Below are 19,139 nucleotides of genomic sequence, written 5' to 3'. Positions count from 1 at the left end.
GTATCCCCCAGCAATGCCACTCTGTGTTCCCTGGCACTGCGCAAAGGACACAGTGCCAATGCTCAGAGGCACCCTGGCACTGTCCTTCAGGCAAGGGGCAGTGTCAAGGAGGGAGGGCATACTGGGTGGAGTCTCCTACTGCCACTCTGCATCAGGATCGATGGGGGAAGGAGGGAGGACAGCGATCAGTACAGGCTGTTGGGGGGTGGTGCTGCTGCTGCTACTGGTGGTGGTGGTGGGTCAGCCCTGAATGGTCAGGGGGCCAGCAATCAGCAGGGGGAGAGATGTGGACAGCCATCATTGCATAGGTTGCGGGGCTGGCCCACAATTGAGTTGGCCAGCATTTGGGAAGCCATTAGTGCAGGGCCACTGTGCATGTGCCAATCTCGGCACTGACAAATCGGCACATGCATAGTAGCCCACTCAGCACAGTGATTTTAGCCTTTTCAGTCAGAAGTGATATTCACACTGGTGGTCTCTGGAATGCAAAGTGTGGAAAATTCTTCTCTGAACTCACACTGAAAAAAAAAGCATAAATTACTCCAGTTTTCACACGAACTGACAGATTAGGCTTGGAATTTTTGCAGGAGAATTTAGAATTTTTTTTTAATGAGAATCCCTTCCATTAATTCTTTCACTCTCCACACATGCTCTCTGGCCTGATGAGTACTTCCAGCTTTCTCTGCTTTTACATAGCCTATCCCTTTATTAAATTCTCTGTACTTCTGATTAAGATGAAGAAATGGAATCAAAAAATTTTTTTAGAGGAGGCCATTTGGTCTACCAATTTGGCTGTACTGACAGTATCAATTAGCTATACAATAAGTATACCAGCCCCTATCCCCTGCTCTTTTCCTACAGCTCTCCAAATTTTTCATTTTCAAATAAATATCCAAATCATTTTCAAAATTACTATCGAGTCTGCTTTCAGGCAGTGCACATTAGGGTATAACTCTGAACAAAATATTTCAACTTATTTCCCTTTCTTTTTGCCAATTAATTTAAATCTGCATTTTCTAGTTACTGATCCAACCTCAGTGAAAACATTTGTCCTTACTTATTCTTATCAAAATTGCTCATTGCCTCTCAGCACTTGCAGTAATTCCCTCTTTAACATTCTCTGCTCTTGAGGAGAGCAATCCCAACTTCTCTAATCTCTCTACATAAATGAAGAATATCATTCCTGATATAATTCTGGTGCATCTCCTCTGCACCTTCATCAAGACATCGATGTTCTTCTGAAAAGTGCTTCGAAACAGAAACATTACCCTAATCAAGGCCTAATCAATGATATAAATAGGGTTAGCATAATTTCCTTTTTGCATTCTATGCCTTTGCTTTTAAAAGCAAAGATCCCATATATTTTTCAATCATTTTATCAACTAGTCCTCCTACCCTCAAACATTTGTATATGAACTCCCAGAGAAAAGCCTTACATTTCCCCTCATGTCTGAGGCAAATTAAAGCACCAAGACAACAAACTTAAGTCTTGTTATGTGTGTCCATGATAATAACATAATTGTCGTGTGTCATTACTGTTCCAAGTTAAATTAAATCCAAAATTGTTATCACATTGTGATGTATCAAATGGCATGATACAATGCCATAAATAGCTAATATCCCAATCATCTTTATGCCTTTACCTATATCATTATAACCCAAATGTATTCTGGGCATTCTTTGCACAATAGGCTTTGGCAAAAATTTTAAAATTTGGGGTGACGAGACCAGTATTTGTAGAATATCTTAAATGAATTATAACTTTGCACTTTACTACCAGCAAACCACTTTAAAAGATATCAGCTAACCCTTACATCTCAAGCAGTCGTTATTTTGTTAAATATTACTTTTAATAATTTAATAAACCCAAGTCTAACAAAGTCTTTAATATAGCAATCATTTAATAACAAAATGTAGAACAAGAATCTGACAAATGTGCTCAGGAGGACAGCACTCTGAATTCTGTATCTGTTGCCTTCACTTCATAACTGATTAAATTAAAATACATTATAAACATGAAATATTTAAATGCAGTTTCCCTTACCAATAAGACCCTTTTCTGTGCTTGAAGTAACAGCTTTGTAAGAGGAGTCAATGTTTGGCTTAGAGTTTGAAACACTTGCATTGCGCCCAGATGCTTCAACTTTAGTCTCGTGCAAGCCTATTCGTTTTGCAGTCCCACAATCCGTTTCAAACTTGTCCAAGTGAGAATTTGTTGAAGGCGTCCAGCTTTCCCTGGAATGAACACATTCAATGGTGTCTTTAGACTGAATCGGACTAGTACTTTTAGTCAGGTCTCCAGAGTTTAAGTGACAGCCTGTGGTCCAAGAGTGTGTCAGTTCAATTTCTGCAATTGGTCCATCTAAAATATGAGTATATTTAGATGCATTTAGTAGGTCCCAACTTTTCTGATTTTGGATTGCCTGGATGTTGTCATGGCAGTTGCTGGAGCAGGAAGTCCAGCTTCCACGGCCACTGTCCGCTGCATCAATTGAGATGTGGTCATTGTGTTCGCGAGCCAACTCTTCATTACTTGAAGATGTAACTGCTGTATCCATAACCAGGCACCCTCGCTTTTCAGTACTTAAAATTACAGAAGAACTGAAGGGGAAAACAAATGTGTCACTATTATTTAGCCTATGTTGGACCAACCTTGTTGGTGTTGGCGATAAACTTTCTATAGCTAAAACCCATATTTCCCAAGTGCTTTCTGAAATCTTTCAGAATAAATAACTTTCCCCTCAGTCAAGCAATATCTTGTAAGAGATATGCAGAACAAGATAGCAATCTAGATCTGACGTTAGTGAAGTGGTATATGATAAATATTTTGCTATTGATCATTGTGGAATGCATGTTAACATTATATTCTTATGTATTTCTGTGCAATTATTTTAATCTGCATGATAGGGCAACTGCTAGTCTATTACCACAAACAATACTTGTTATTTAGTTACATACACTAATGAATGACAATGTCAGACTATCATGTAAACTCATTTTCGTTTGACTTTATTCAGAAAGGGAATAAACCAAAACCATTATTCGGTCTCCTTCCATTGTCTCTGAAATTGATTCTTAGTCTAACCTCAAAATGTCACTTCCACTACTATATCATTGTGACATTTTGTTATTAGGAAATCTGGTGTACACTCCAGATTTGACATCTGTTTTGAACCCTAATAAGTACTGGAGAGCAATTTGTACAGAGGTGCAATCATGACTGTGAATTTTATAATGCATTAAAGAATAGGGATGAACTTATCACAATCCTGTCCTTCAGTAAGCCCACTTGAGTGTCAAATATGTTGGTGGTCATGTTGTATAATTAAGTCCACTGTGATAGGTTGATTGAATATGAGTATGTTTACAAATATAACACATATACATCAATGCCATCACTTTTCTTAGCTATATTTAAATATGAGTAAATGAGACCAATGTCTACGCACCCAAATAATTCATTGCATTTTTTTTAACATTAGCAAATTCATTAATAGTAATGCAGAAAAGGCAAATAATAAGCAAAGTAAATTATTGTGATATCTATAACAAACACAGGTTTCTTAAAATGTGCATGGCTAGAATGGTTTATAAAGTTTAATTGTGCAACTACTTTCTATGCAAAACACTTTTTAATACACTTCTTAATATTAAAAGCTAGTGAGTGATACAATGACACCTGATCTGAAGAATACAGTTGTCAAAAAAATTCTCTCAAGAATAGATTTTTAATTTGAATACAGAAAAACAGCAGATAGAGTGGGTAGGTTACCAAAAGAAACTTGTGCCACCTGTTTGAACACAGCTTGATTGAGGCATGAATCAACCTAAACTCATGCTGCATAAATAAAGCCGACAGGACAAAGGGAGTGCATTAGAAAGTAGAAAACTAAGTAGAGAATTCTGATGATATAAAGTTAGAGAATGAAACAAGAGATAATTTTCTCCAGCCACAAGAAAAGATTACTGGCAGTGACTCTTAGTCAGACACACAGTATTCTGTGCAATGCCTTTTTTTAAAAACATGATCTGTCACTGCATTGTATAATGGCACCACAATAATGGAGAATCTCAAAAAATACTGGCCGATCCCAATAAGATAATCGCTAGTAGGTGATGTTAATTAATTTGAATAGCTTACAAAAATGGAGATGGTCATAATAATACAAATTAGATGACCAAAGAAAGTAGAAATTACAAAACAAATCAGGCTAACACCAAATATTGAACATTTTGGAAGGATCTGTTGTTACAATTAAGTCAGCAAAAATGTGCAAATTTATGAAAACAGTGGCAAAAGTGACCACCAGTAAACCAAGATGAAAGATTTAATTATTTTAATATTACTGATGCATGCTGAAAGTTGCTGCTATTTTTGGTCTATGAAAATTGTAACTACTTTCTCAAATTGGGCTAATAAATGACAACGCTATGAAAGTGGCTAATAGTTGGTGAAACATTTTTCTCTTTGAATGTTTGAATAACTAGTGCAGTCTAAATCATGAAAACTTGCTTATCGCCCACATTTGCTTCCAGTTAGTCTACTGAAAGCTTTAATTGCTATTTAATGCAATTCCTGTTAATAGACTATATAATCATTTTCAAACAAAACTTGCTTCATGCTGCTTATAGTAAAATATCCCTTCCGTATCATCTTACCTTGCATAAGGTTGTATGGTTCTGGCTGTTGGTTGCACATTTCTCCCTCCTGCTGCTTCCACTGTATCTGGGACACTGTGGGATTGTGGCAAATATCGCTCATCTTGCATAGCAGCATACATGGAGTCACCAGAACAATTGCTGACAATGCTGGAGCGCGATGAGATCTCACTATGGCTCGAGTCAGAGAAATTGTCAATTCTTGTTATCGGAGCCAGGGCCAAAGCTGAACATAAAATACAAGTTTAAATTCATGTAGTTGTACCGTAGGTGTTGGTTTGAAAAGTTGGTATTTTTAAATATTGCAAGTAGATAATATGGAAGTTATGGGCTGGAGTTTTGCCACCATGCCTGCCCCAGCCCGGAACCAGGCTGGCGCTGCTCCCAGAACGGAATTCTCCGTTGGCCTCAGGTGAGACTTTATGAGCCTCTCCTGAGTAAGGTCATAAAATACAAGCCATCATTTCTATTGCATCATTTTTTAAAATCAGTCAAGCCAAACTTACGTAAGTGTATGTAAAATCTCTAGATACCCTCCTACAATGTATATTAAATTTAAAAATTGGAAAAAGATGGGCCCAGATTTTAACAGGGGCAGATTTTCCAGGACACTGAGAAGGTGGGAGGAGTTTGGGCCAGAAATTCTGCAACATGATCTCCTCCGAAATTGGCTTGCTGACAGGATAGGTTCCCATCAGAGGATGCTACAGGAGTAGGTAATGGTGTTACTAATGGGAATATGGGAGAGTGGAGGCAATAAACAAAGTGAGGGTTGGTCAGATCCTTTAACTTGAGATTGGGGTCACCCTCTCGACTTGGGAAGGGAGGTGGGGGATTATACTTTTAGAGTCTGTTCTAATGAAAGGTCACGGACTTGAAACATGAACTCTTGTTTTTCTCTCTCCACAGATGCTGCCAGGCCTGTCCAGCATTTTCTGTTCTATTTCAGATATCCATTAGCCACAGATTTCTGCTTTAATATATAGAGGCTCGACTAAGGAAATAGTTCTTCCATTTGCACTCTAGGTGCTCTTGCGAGTGGGAAAACTGGATGTTTCCCACTGGCATTAGTAGTGCTTGTCGGGTAGGGATCACCCATCTTTAGCATTTAAATTTGTGTAGTCTGGGAATCACGCCAGCCAGTGTCGCTTCAGAGATCGGAAGGCCCTGATCTCACCTCTCCACAACAGACATGTTGATCCCAGCTGACAAGAGGAGCACCTCCAACCCCTCAGCACAGAGGGGCATCCTCCCTCTCCACCACTGAAAGAATGGCCTTTGCAGGCCTGAGGGTGACCCCAAACCCTCACCACCACCCCCCGCCCCCAAAGACAGACACACCCAGAAGCAGCTCCCTCTGGGTTCCCTACGGAACGCCAGTACCAAGCTTGCATTGCCCCCTGGCAATGACACCATGACCTGGCAACTTGTGGTCCGGTGGTGGTGGAGGAGATTGCGCTTTCCCAAGAGCTCCCCTTGCTTTCTCCCGTAGCCAATAGCTGCTGTGAAACCCTTTGAAACACTTTGATGATCAGTTTCACTGGGGATAATGCTTTTGACATTGGAATATTAGCATCTGGTTTCTGCATCCTTTAAAGTGATTTGATTGTTAACAGGTTGGATACCTGTCAAACAAAGGTTGAATGTTTACGAACATTGCAGTTAGGTTAGATATATTACAAGGTTTAACTTCCTCTTTTCTAACGATCATTCTTACAAAGCACTTGAGATGCATTCAACTATGACAAAAAAGAACAAAGTTCTTTGCTAGTGGGTAAGTAATCCATACCTGTCAACTGCCCCTTAGCATACAAGGCAGCAGGTCCACATCTGTCAGGACCTGCACCATTGATCTACTGAGTGGACTACCCAATGGGGTGGGGCGGGGCGGCGCAGGGCAGCTGGGGTGGAATGCATCATGGGAGGCTGCTGAATAGGGCTTCCAGCTGCTAATCAACCGTTTCCTGCCTGCTTTGGGTTGGAACCTGGTCAGAGTCGGTGGGGCCGCTCAGCGGGAATCCAATTTTAGCCTGAGCCTGATTCAGCAGGCCATCAGGATTTTTGCCGGGGCTAGTGGGCCTGGTGAATCCTGGCCTAAACATCAATCAGCAATAAACTGAAAGAAATGGCGGAGGTGATAGTGGATGCCTTGGTGGTTATTTTCCAGACGTCGCTGGATTCCGGGGAAGTGCCGGATGATCGGAAAACGGCTAATGTTACGCCGTTGTTTAAGAAGGGTGCCAGGCAAAAGGCGGGGAATTATAGGCCGGTTAGTTTAACGTCTGTGGTAGGTAAAACGTTAGAATCTGTCATTAAGGAGGAAATTGCGAGGCATCTTGAAGGGAATTGCTTGATAGAGCAGACGCAGCACGGTTTCATTAAAGGGAAATCGTGTCTGACAAATTTACTGGAGTTCTATGAGGATGTGTCTAGGGCGGTGGATAGAGGAGAGCCAGTGGATGAGGTCTTTCTAGATTTTCAGAAGGCGTTTGACAAAGTACCTCACAAGAGGTTATTGCAGAAGGTCGAGGGACATGGAGTTGGGGGTAGGGTGTTAGCGTGGATAGAGGATTGGTTGTCAAATAGGAGGCAGAGAGTGGGGGTCAACGGGTGCTATTCGGATTGGCGGATGGTGACTAGTGGAGTGCCCCAGGGGTCGGTGCTGGGGCCTCAGCTTTTTACCATTTATACAGATGATCTGGAGGAGGGAACCGAGGGTAGGGTGTCGAAATTTGCTGATGACACCAAGATTGGGGGAATGGCAAATTGTGCGGAGGGTGTGGAGAGTCTGCAGAAGGATCTAGATAGGCTGGGCAAATGGGCCAGGAAATGGCAAATGGAATTTAATGTTGGCAAGTGTGAGGTGGTCCACTTTGGTAGGAAGAATGGTAGGAAGGACTATTACTTACGGGGCAAAAAACTGCAGAAGGCGACGGTGCAGAGGGACCTCGGGGTCCTTGTGCATGAGTCGCAAAAACCCTGCTTGCAGGTGCAGCAGGTGGTCAGGAAGGCGAATGGGATGCTGGCCTTCATAGCGAGGGGGATTGAATATAAAAGTAGGGAGGTCTTGCTGCAGCTGTATAGGGCATTGGTGAGGCTGCAGCTGGAGTACTGTGTGCAGTTTTGGGCGCCGCACCTGCGCAAAGATATTTTGGCCTTGGAGGGAGTGCAGAGGAGGTTTACTAGGCTGATACCGGAGTTGAGGGGGTTGAGCTATGAGGAGAGGCTGAATAAACTGGGCTTGTACTCGTTAGAGTTTAGAAGAATGAGGGGAGATCTCATTGAGACGTATAAGATGATGAATGGGATGGATAGGATAGAGGTGGAGAGACTCTTCCTGCTCAAAAAAGACAGTAGGACTAGGGGGCACAGCCTCAAGATAAAAGGGGGGCGGTTTAGAACGGAGTTGAGGAGGAACTTCTTCACTCAAAGGGTGGTGAATCTCTGGAATTCTCTGCCCGTTGAAGTGGTGGAGGCTGCCTCGCTAAATATTTTTAAGACGCGGGTTGATGGGTTTTTGATAAGAGAGGGGATTAAGGGTTATGGGGAGAAAGCGGGAAAGTGGAACTGAGCAGCGACAGATCAGCCATGATCTTATTGAATGGCGGGGCAGGCTCGAGGGGCTAGATGGCCTACTCCTGCTCCTATTTCTTATGTTCTTATGTGGCCGTTCTAAGAGCTCTTATCACATTTCTTCCATCTGCCTTACTTACCACTTCCCTGGACTTATCAGAAATTATTTCCCTTAGTGTGCAAATCTCTTCCAATATCTTTTATTATATCTGTGTTCCTATTGTTACTCCTTCAATCTATGCTATGATTTAAGCATTTGGATCCATCAACCAAGATGCAATGCACATTATTAGGATGGGGCGTCCCTTACCACAAATATAAATAGGTGTTGTTTAATGTCAGTTAAGCATAGATTATTTAGAACTGGCAAAAATAAAACTGTCACCAAAACTGAATAAAAATACAGCATCTTATTTTGCATTTCTTACACTGGGAAAACATTTAAAATCAATTTCTAAATGATCTGAAGTCACTGCACAAAACTAGTCTGGTTTAAATACAATACACTGTACATACAATAGTTATTTTACAAGGGAAATATGCATTTAGTCACTTGTTCCCAGCAAATATATGCATTATTGTAAAATAGGGTTTAACATTCAAGGACAGAACTTTGGTAATTAGTCTACTTATTATACTTTCTGGACCAGGAATATACAGTTAAATTTGTATTTAATATATGCACAAGAAAGAAAACTAAATATCTTTTGGGAAAACTAATTTACAATTTTTCTGCATGTCACAATAAAAGGCAGTAATAAAAAGAAATATTTACAAGAAGTCAATTGCAAAACGTCTCTGCAATTCATCTGCTTTTCAGTTGAGATTCAACAGGGGAACGTTTTGGGAAAAAAAGTTACACCAACCATCACAAAAGTGCAAAGCAGTAATTTCTTATTTATGATCGTGTGTTTACGCATCTTGCAATGCCACAGTTCCAGGTGGTAGGTTCAGAACATCACCTTAGGACAACTATAATGGGCATCAATGTGAACTTTGCAGCACAGTCACTTTTTTGAATGTTGTTAATTTTGAACAGTATCTTGACAGGGACAGTGAAAAGCACTAAAGAAATAACCAGCACAATGTACTTGTACTCCCACCTGAAAGTGTTTTCCACAATCTTGCATATCATTATGCTTTTAAAAACTTCAAATGCAGACTTATTGCTTGATGCATACACCTGCCGCCACAAACCCCATAGGCCACTGTCTGATATTTGGTCCATTGCGAATTACAGAATAAAGTTAGTCCTACTCTAGCAGAACTCCTTAAATTATGTTTCATAATGATTTTTGTGTTCTTCATACAGCCATTACCTGGCATCTTCTGTGAATTAAACTCTACAAGAACTTGCACAAGATTTTTCCAAACTAACTTGGGGTTGGGGCGAGTTGGGGAGGTGGGCGGTGGGAAGGATGCAGAGGATGGTCTTACAACCAGCATAGACAACGTTTGTTGTTCCAGCTATCTTCTTGGTCTTGGTTACATTTCAAAGTTAGTTGCAGACATGAAAAATCAATTCTCTAGTTCATCACCACCCAGTCACATTATTCGATCCGAAATGTGACGGTAATTTAGAGACTCCAGCAGATGGGCATTATGTAACATGGGTTTTTTTCCTGATTTTTAAACAACGGGTCCAGGAAGGAATGCTACGAAGTAGGCTTTGGTTCATACATTCCTCTTATACCATTGTACAATATATAGAAAAACAATTTTAATAGGTATTATAATAAAGAAAAACTTATTGGCAGATGGCTACAAAAGCCATTCAGTAATTAAAAGCTTAGATATCGTGTTAGACCCAAATTATGCTCTTTATTACAATGCAACAGGATGATAGCAACCATGCGATGAACATAATCGTTAGATGTGTTCTGCATGTGGATAATGCATTGCTGAGAGTCCAGAGTTCTTTTCGGGGTTTGTTGTTAGTCAAATGGATTGGACGTATTGCAAGAATGTCTGTCAATGAAACATTAGTTAAAAAACAAAGCTCAACTGCTAAGGAGAGAAATTAATGAAATAAATGATAATTATATAAATATTAAACTCAGCTTTGCTACAGTGGTAACATCTTAACAAGGAATTATGGATGTAGGCATTGATGGGTTATTGGGAAAAGGGGTAAAAGAAAAATGTTTCAATTCCTGGTTGTTAATCAGTGACATTTGCTGAAAAGTACACATATATGAACATCAAGTGTCAATAAGGTTGCGATATTCTGAAAGCTACAATAAATGATTCTATCAACCCCTGCTGTTTATGTTTAAACATGAAAACAACCATTTAAGCAAGGTATCTAAGGGCTGCTGGCAATTCTACCAGAGTATCTTTAAAAGTGTGTGGGGAAAGGAATGTAAACAAAGTGAGAGGAAAAATTATTTCTTTCTTCTCTATGGTCTTGTAATCCCTTGACATGAGTCTTGCTGAATTTTCAACACCATCTAAGCAGCTATTGCTTTTATTCAAACACTGATGTTTCATAAACAAGTATGCTAAGTTTTACCGACATGGATGTAGAAAGGATTGATAGGTGTGTAACTCGGAAAACACTCACCACAGTTCCTAAAACAAAAACTCTCAGAATAAACGCACGTGGTAAAATCTGTTTCCTGTATTATCCAGCTTTCCAAAATTGGTGTATCAAAAATCCCACTTCTTTACAAGCTTCCTAAGTGGAACACTAATTTATGTCTGGAACAATTTAAAACTCTGGCATCAAAGTAGCATGGTTGCATTGCAAAAGAATGGCAAGATGCAGGTTTGCACCCACACATCCTTAAAACAGTGCAATCTCAAGTTTCAACCACTGCTGTCTAAGGAAGGCGATAGAAGAAAGCAGGAAACTTCTCCACAGCAATGGAAAATTGGGAGAGATGATGGCCCCAGGTGTATCCTGGCATGCTTCCAAGCAGCCAGTTTCAGATCAGAGTAGATCTGGAAATAGATCACCTGCTCTTCCTGTCAACTGGAATGATACATGGAAACAGAGGAACAGTCATGACTTTTCAGTACAGCCAAGACAAAACTGAGTTGTGTTTCACTTTTCTCATGTTTTAGATCACGATCCATCAGTTTTAAAGAAGGCAATTTCATTTGATGTTACATGCAGAATACCTTGCTTTGATTTCTTTTACTTTTTATTTTTTATCAAACCACTATAACATACAAGTTTGAGAACTACTCATATAGTTTTCCTTCGTTTGTTTCTCATCATCTTAGGATACAACCATTCAAAAGGTCGGGTGCTAGAGGTGACACTCATGCTGGTGCTGCCATGTTGATCTGTCTCTACAGCTGGCATACCATTTCCACCAGAAACACCTGCCATATTTCCTGCAGATCCTTCTGCCTCCTTTCTGTCTGCTGAAACCTGTCTGTCTCTGGAAGAACTTCTTTCTCGGAACCTCCTGAAGGGCGACCTCATTCTTTTTCTACTCTTTGGTTCCTTTTCTCTTTCGTCTCTATTGCCTATGACCTCGTCCATGCCTGAGCCACCTGTCAAGCCTGTGATCTGCTGAATTTTCTTTTGCAAATAGATACCACCTATGCCATATGTCTGTGCTGCAGTACTCTTGTGCCTGACCTCACTAGCAAGGGAAGAGAAGCAGCTGGATATATTTGATTGACTTGAATCCTGTGACCACAATGGACTACTGCCTGATAGAAATAGGGAGGAAAGAATAGAATTAATCCAGCAACATAGTAAGCTAACATTTTAGGGTCATTTTCCTTTCTTTTGGCACACATTTAAAAACCAACTTAATGCCAGGTATGCCCTTAATCAAGAATAAATTTATTGTTAAGTGCTTGGAAATCCAAATGCAAGTATGCAAAACACACTGTTGCTTAAGTATCCTTTATCAACTCCTTTGAATCAGAGTTCAAATGGATAGGCTGAAGAACTATATTTCTTATATTTGGACTGAATAGTTTACTATCCTTGTCCTGTTGCCAGTTTATAGATTCACGATCATCAGTCACAATCTGCTACCTCAAGCATGTGGCCATTATTCATAAATGAGCCTTGGCATTGAGTGCTAAAAGGTTAATTAACTGCAAGGAATATCACAGATAAACCAAAGGGCCACCTGTGCACAATGGATCTATTTTTGCTTTGCAAATCCAGAGCTACTCAGGCCAATTGTGATGTTATTATTCCGGCTGATCCTGTACAGATCACGATCTGAATCTAAGCATTTGCTAGTCCGAATGCCTCAAGTACTCTCTGGATGGCGCTAGGAAATACCAGTTGTTTTTTAAAAAAATTTGAGCTTGGATGAGGGTATTCTTTTCACTCACTCTTGGCACAGAAAGGAAAATGGGATCCTGGTCTTCATAGGATACAAATTAGTTCTAGAATGAAAACCAGGCAGTCAAAAATAAGCTTTGGTCACCCCGAAAATCCTTTAACCAAATATAATTCCATAAATCCTCCTTTTGAAATAAAACTGCAAATCTGTCGAGGTAATTTTAATCACTCATTATACTAAACAAGGAAAACGTTAGGTTTTGTATTTGCAATCTAAACTTGCTCAAAAAAAAGCCTAAATACTCAAGTTACGCTAAGTCCTTATTGCTCTAATTTAAACAGGTAAGCATTTTTATGACTGTCACTTAGTGGAAAAACAGTCATCTGTTTCTAAGATAAAACTTCATACAGAATAAATGTGTGAAAGAACATTGCCAATCATGCTTTCAATGTCAGATCTTCCTGGGAATATAATGTTAAAGGAAGCACACACTGCTACTAAAACTCAAGTTGTTAATTGTCAGAACTTGTTGGTCAGCTTAAACTGCTCAACCATTGCTTTCACAGCCTCACAGAATCTCAGCCTCCCTGTGACTTTTCTTTAAAAGTATGAAATGGATTTGCACATCAACTGCATATTAAATTCACCCCAGAAGTTTAAGTCAGAAGAAATAACAGTTCGTTACCATTTTAATGATGCAATAATTGAGAATGCAATGCCAATCAGCCTCTACAGGTCAGAAATTGACCAATTTACACCGTGGAACAGTCAGGTAATGGACTGTTTGTAGTGATTTTAAAAATGTACAGTTTTTTAAATTTTCTGTCACTTTCTCACACTCTTAACCAATTCTTTCTTTCCCTCTTTTTATCTTTCTGTACCTGATTTTACTCTAATTCACCCTGTTTCTTAGTTATTTGAAGTTTGTTGCTGCTCAAATGATACTCCATGGCTCAAGATTACCTTTGCGAGGAGAGTTCTGAGGAGATACAGGAGGAGAAGAAAGTTGAGATGATGTTGTTGACATTGCATCTTCAGCATTTTTCTTGCTCCTATCTGCTGGTGTTTCCTCAGACACAACTAGAGCCTTCTTCAAGGACTGTGGAGAATTAGTACCTGGAGAAACACAATTAATAGGGCTATTACAGTTCTGCTTTTCCAATTTTTGATGTCATAATCTCTACTCCTAAACTGGTGACAGTGATTCATCCTGGGATACAAACCCACTGATAACACACCAATACTACTCTTCATTGTGCTAATATCCAGTTTGACTGAAAACAACTGATGAAGAAGCATCACAAACAAATGCTGAACTTGTTCATATAGCTACATTTTTCACCTGAAATTCAAACATACAAACTAGGATGAGTAGGCCGTTCAGTCCCTTGATCCTGCGCCATCATTTAATAAGATCATGGCTGAACTGATTGTGACCTCAAAAGCCTTTCCCTCTGTTGTCAATCAAGGATATATCTAACTTAGCCTTAAAATATTCAGTGATCCTGGCCGGAATTTTACCATCCCGCCCACCACGGGAATCGCAGCAGGCAAGAGGCGGTACATAGAAAGTTCAATTGACCTCAGACAGGTTTTTACGATTTCGGGATGAGCAAGGCCATAAAATCCCACCCCATCTCCACTGCTCTCTGGGGAGGAGTATCCTATAGACCGAGAGAAAACATTTCTTCTCATCCCCATCTTAAATGGGAGACGTGTTATTTTTAAATTGCGCTCCTTGCTCTAGAACTCCTCATAAGGAGGAACATCCTCTCACTATCCACCATGTTAAGGTTATTAAAATAACCATGTTATCTGAGCCTCTTAATTGTAGCTTTCAATTTGCCCAAGTTGTTTTGCTATGTCTTCCCGCATTTCTGAAGCCCAACTCCATCTTCCAATTCTTCACAATTGGGGATATTATTAACATCTGCACATAGTAACTTGTGATTTAAGACTGAAAATGACAGAAGTCAATCTCTGTTAGATCACACCCATTTTGCTAGCATTGTTAGAAGTTATACTAAATGTGCAAGCTTTTCCTATTACTCTTAAGGGATATATAAAAATATGCACTCAGTCCAACTCACTGATACATTCCACTGTAGTATGTGATACGTTTCAGCCAAGAAATGGGTAAGACAGTTACCATGTGATACAGCTGGCACTTTCTTGCGTGATGGATACAGAGATGGCACTTGGAGAGCCTGGCTCATTCTTTGCTGTGACTGGTGTTTTCCTGGTTGACTGCATGACCTCATTGTGACTGGAGACATATCGGAGCTTTTATACGATCGTCTCTCTCCAAAAGTCTTGCTTACTGTTATATAAAGAAACAAATATTAGCAAGCTTGACTGTGAAGAATGACTGGTACTGTTGGCTGAATGTAATTACATAACAGAAGACTGAAATTTCAAATTCTTCTGAACGTGAAAAACTTGAAAAACATTAAGACGACAGTATCACTTGGGGCCTTCTGGTTAAGATGAAGCATCAAATCAAGAAAAAGATGAGGTACAATGTTTTATCTTATCAACTTGGACCTTGTCTGTCTCTCTTGTGGGAACCATGAATTGGATTCAACGTGAATTTGGTTTTGGGAGCAAGCAAGGTGGTGGATTTGGACTTGCCCGATCCATCCTAAGAACTGGCTTTGTAACGTTAAGAATGGAGTAAAACTTAAGAAAAGTATCACTTGAACTCACAAGGTACATTACTGCACTGGCACACAATATAGCGTGTTATTATGTGCAATATACAGAACAAATGATTTCTCTTTATGTAAGATCTGACATCATCAGAGATATTATGATCAAAACACATCATCTGATAACTAATTTTAATGCGGTTTGTAGTTCAGTAAGAATACAAAAATGCATAAATGGATTATTCAACCAGCACAGCTTGTGCCACCATTCAGGAGCTGTCTCAAAACCTCATCTGGCCAAAATTATTCTTGTTCATAACTCAAGCTCTGATTATTGCCTGCTGATTCAAGAGTGTTCAATTCTCTTAGGAATGCTTAGAGAGAGTCAATGTTAGCTGGTGAATTTCTATGCCAAATTAATGACTGGGAAGAACATAATTTCTAAGTTAATCTTAGAGCCTTTTCAGTCATATCCTCTGGCCCTCCTATCCCAGTTTAACACAAGCTGCAGATAATCAATAAATACAAAATATAAAACTGTCAACTGCCGTCATTATAGGATCATGCTTCCCATAACGGTTTTCCCACTGAAAATCTATTTAGCTTCCTTAGTGCTTCTTCATCGCTCAATGTCCTATGGCTTAGGTTCCTCCCACCAGCTTATCTTTGGACATTTTCCAAAATCTCCATGTTTTCTCTTATTACAATGCAACAGAATTTAGGAAATGTTATACTTCCACTGGATTGTAACATGAAAACCAGGCAACAAAACAGGTTCTAAAGAATTGTGGCTTTCTATGCACTATACCTAAACAACCACCAAGTGGCAGTATGCCATTGGTGCCTTCAAATGGCTATTTTAACCATGGTGCTTTACACAATACTGATTTTTTGTTATTGTTTTTCCTCCATTACCTATAGGAGATCAGGCTTTTAATAGTGGTAGCTCAGCTGTTCTCCCAGCCGTATCCGGATCTGTGATCCTGGATGTTAAACCTACAGCATTCCAAAGCAGTTGGGATCAATACCAATTAAATCTGATTTTAGTAACTACTTTGGTAATTTTCCCCTTCCCTAACCTTATTTTTCAAAATCATATACATGCCACAGCTGAGAGGCTGGAAAGATAAATTCAGCGGCCCGGGAATGATCTGACATGGACACGCTCTCTCAACTTTTTTTTCCAACTGCACATGCGCAGTTCAGAGCTCCAATCCACGCTAAGTCCCGCCCACAGCACAGATGCGACTGGAGATGCCTGAGTGTGTATGGGAGCCCCTGAAAGCAGATTTCTAAATTGGATCTACATTACGCCCACATTTGGCACTTAGAATGAAAATGGTAAAATCAGGCCCTTAGTGTCTTGCAGCCAATTAATGTCTTTCGAGGGGCCAATAATGTAACGTAGGAACAATGGAAACAGATCTTCTTGCAGCAAAATCCAACAAGCAGCAAGTGGCATTCCCACCTCTTGAAAGAAACTAGGTAATCTGTTTAATGTTGGTTCAGGAGTGAATGAGTCCCAGCCTTTGCAGAGTGGACTCAGCTGGGACAACAATAGCAATGCTACAACTTGCCTCAGAGCAACTTTTGTTAGAGAGAAAAGTCAGCCAGGGTTTTTAAATCCTTCCACCATCCAGTGACTAATGCTGGTCTATGAGGTTTGGCTGGGATGTCCCCAAGCCAATAAAGTCTACCAACCTTCACTGTTTATTGTCACAGATAAATTATGGACATTGAGTAGATACCCAGAGGCAACCCGTGTTTATGAAATTGTCTCAACAATGGGCAAATGGCTCAAGAACCAAAAGGAAATGGTCAAGGGGAACATAAATTGATAATCAGGTAATTTGCTGTCATTGACTCTAACCAATAATTATTTTAAATTTACTTTGTGGCAAAACTGAATAATTGAAACAAAATGAATGAGACTTCCATATTTTCCTCTAAGAAATTCATTAGTTCCACCAGCTCGGCATTGAGCCAACAGTAAAGCCAATATTGTGTCAACTATACTATTACTATGGCTGCTCAACATCATTCAAAGCCTTGCAAATATTCACGTCTCTCAAGAAAATCATAAAATACGATGGCAAGTCACCTCAACCTCTTTTTGTGCAGAGTTACAGAATAGCAAAAGGGAAAAACTAGGAAAAGTTAATCACAATCAATTTAGCCAATGGTCTCCAACAAAATGACTGGGCCACAATGTGTTGTAGCAGCGCAGCTAAAAATGTCTGCCATTATAAGATCTGCCCTTGGGCACTTAGTTAACTTTTTGCAGATCAAGGCAAACAGGATAAGCAACTAATCATCGCTTCAAGCAGTCAGATTGAAGGCCTGTAAAATTAACATCATGAACACTGGGAAAGGCATATAAATTATACTTTAAAAAATTGAGAGCAAATAGGGGGCATGAAAAAACACTGGCAGGCAAAAAAATAGGACAATCCGAAGTTGTTTTGTAAGCATATTAAAGGGAAGAGAAAAGCCCAACAGGGACCAAAGTGGCAATGTGTAGAACTGAAAGATGGAGGTATTAAATGAGTATTTTGCAACTGTGTTCACTATGGAGAAGGGCATTGTAGGTATAGAAAGTGGCTGGGAAGGACTATGATATAATTAAACAGAACAACATTGAGAGGTGATGGACGCAAAAGTGAGTAAATGCCCAGGCCCAGGCAAAATGTATCTTAGGAGATTGCAGGGGCTCTATATTAATTTTCCAATCCTCTCTTGCCAATGGAGAGGTGCCAGAAGACTGGAGGATAGCAAATGGATGTGGTATCATTATTTAAGAAAGGAAGTAGGGAAAAACCAATTAATCACAAGCCAGTGAGTCTAACATCAGTGGTAGGAAAATCATTGGAAAAACTTCTGAGGGCAGAATTAATCTTTAATTGTAGAGACATGGTTTAATCAAAGATAGTCAGCATGAACATGTCAAACAAATTTGATTGACTTTTCTGAGGTGAAGATTAGTTGTGTAGAGGAGGGCAGTACAATCAACGTACTGCCCTCTATAGTCTATATGGACATCAGTAAGGCTTTGGACAAGGGAGACTGGTCAAGAAGGTAAAAACCCATGGAATCCAGGGCAATTTGGCAAATTGGATCCAAAATTGGCTTTATGGCAGGAGGCAGGCAGTGATGGTTAAAGGTTGTTTTTGTGCTTGGGAGCATGTGCCCAGTGGTGTATTGCAGGGATCAGTGCTGGATCCCTTGCTGTTTATAGTTAGCGTTCATTAATGATCCAAATGTGGGGGTACACAGGTGACACAAAATTTAGTGGTGCGGTCAATAGCAAGGAAGAAAGCCTTAGATTACAGGATCATATAGATAAGCTACTCAAATGAGAACAGTGGCAATGCAATTTAACCATTAAAACTGCAAGGTGATGCATTTTGGGAGGACTAACAAGGCAAGGGAACACACAATGAACGGACAGTGGGAAGTACAGAGGACCAGCAGGACCTTGGGGTACATGTCCAAAGATCTCTGACAGCAGGAGATAGGGCAATAAGGTGGTTAAGAAGGTACATAGGATATGGAATACTTGCCTGTATCAGCCAAAGTATAGAAGAGCAGGTAGCTTATGATAGGGTTGTATGAAAGCTTGTTAAGCTACAGCTGGAGTACTGTGTGCAGTTCTGGTCACCATACGAGTGGAAGGATATGATTGCACGAGAAAAGGTACAGAGGAGATTCACCAGAATTTATCAGCAATGAACAGTGGAGCAGACTCAATGGGCCAAATGGCCTAATTCTGCTCCTATAGCTTATGCTGCCTGGATGGAGTATTTCAACTATGAAGAAAGACTGATTAGGCTGGCATTATTCTCCTTAGAGCAGAGAAGGCTAAATGGGAACCAGAATGAGGTGTACAAAACTATGAGGGACATGGATAGAGTAGACAGGAAGAAAGAGGACTAAATAACTGGAGGGCATGAATTTAAGATAAGGAGGAGATTCTTAGGGAATTTGAGGAAGAACCTTTTCG

At 40.0% G+C, this 19,139-nt stretch overlaps 1 protein-coding gene across 7 annotated transcripts in view; it reads right to left on the bottom strand.

The window, feature by feature from the left end:
* LOC145351783 (rap guanine nucleotide exchange factor 6-like) overlaps nucleotides 1-19,139 on the bottom strand; it is a 360,268-nt gene that overhangs the window by 8,928 nt on the left and 332,201 nt on the right. For 5 of the 7 annotated variants that reach the window (XM_080201409.1, XM_080201411.1, XM_080201412.1 and 2 more), the window contains 4 exons: nucleotides 14,641-14,811; nucleotides 13,455-13,607; nucleotides 4,660-4,885; nucleotides 2,045-2,601 (listed from right to left, as the gene is read on the bottom strand). In XM_080201409.1, the coding sequence (XP_080057535.1) occupies nucleotides 2,045-2,601; nucleotides 4,660-4,885; nucleotides 13,455-13,607; nucleotides 14,641-14,811 (1,107 nt within the window). Of the gene's footprint in view, nucleotides 1-2,044; nucleotides 2,602-4,659; nucleotides 4,886-11,784; nucleotides 11,899-13,454; nucleotides 13,608-14,640; nucleotides 14,812-19,139 lie in introns of all 7 variants that reach the window. The other 2 variants (XM_080201415.1, XM_080201414.1) reach the window with 2 other exon arrangements.

Source organism: Carcharhinus amblyrhynchos, chromosome 13 (assembly GCF_965287045.1).
Source record: "Carcharhinus amblyrhynchos chromosome 13, sCarAmb.v2.hapA, whole genome shotgun sequence".
Classification (NCBI taxonomy): Eukaryota; Metazoa; Chordata; class Chondrichthyes; order Carcharhiniformes; family Carcharhinidae; genus Carcharhinus; species Carcharhinus amblyrhynchos.
Note: the sequence above shows the minus strand (reverse complement) of the source record. Positions and strands in the feature narration are given on the sequence as shown.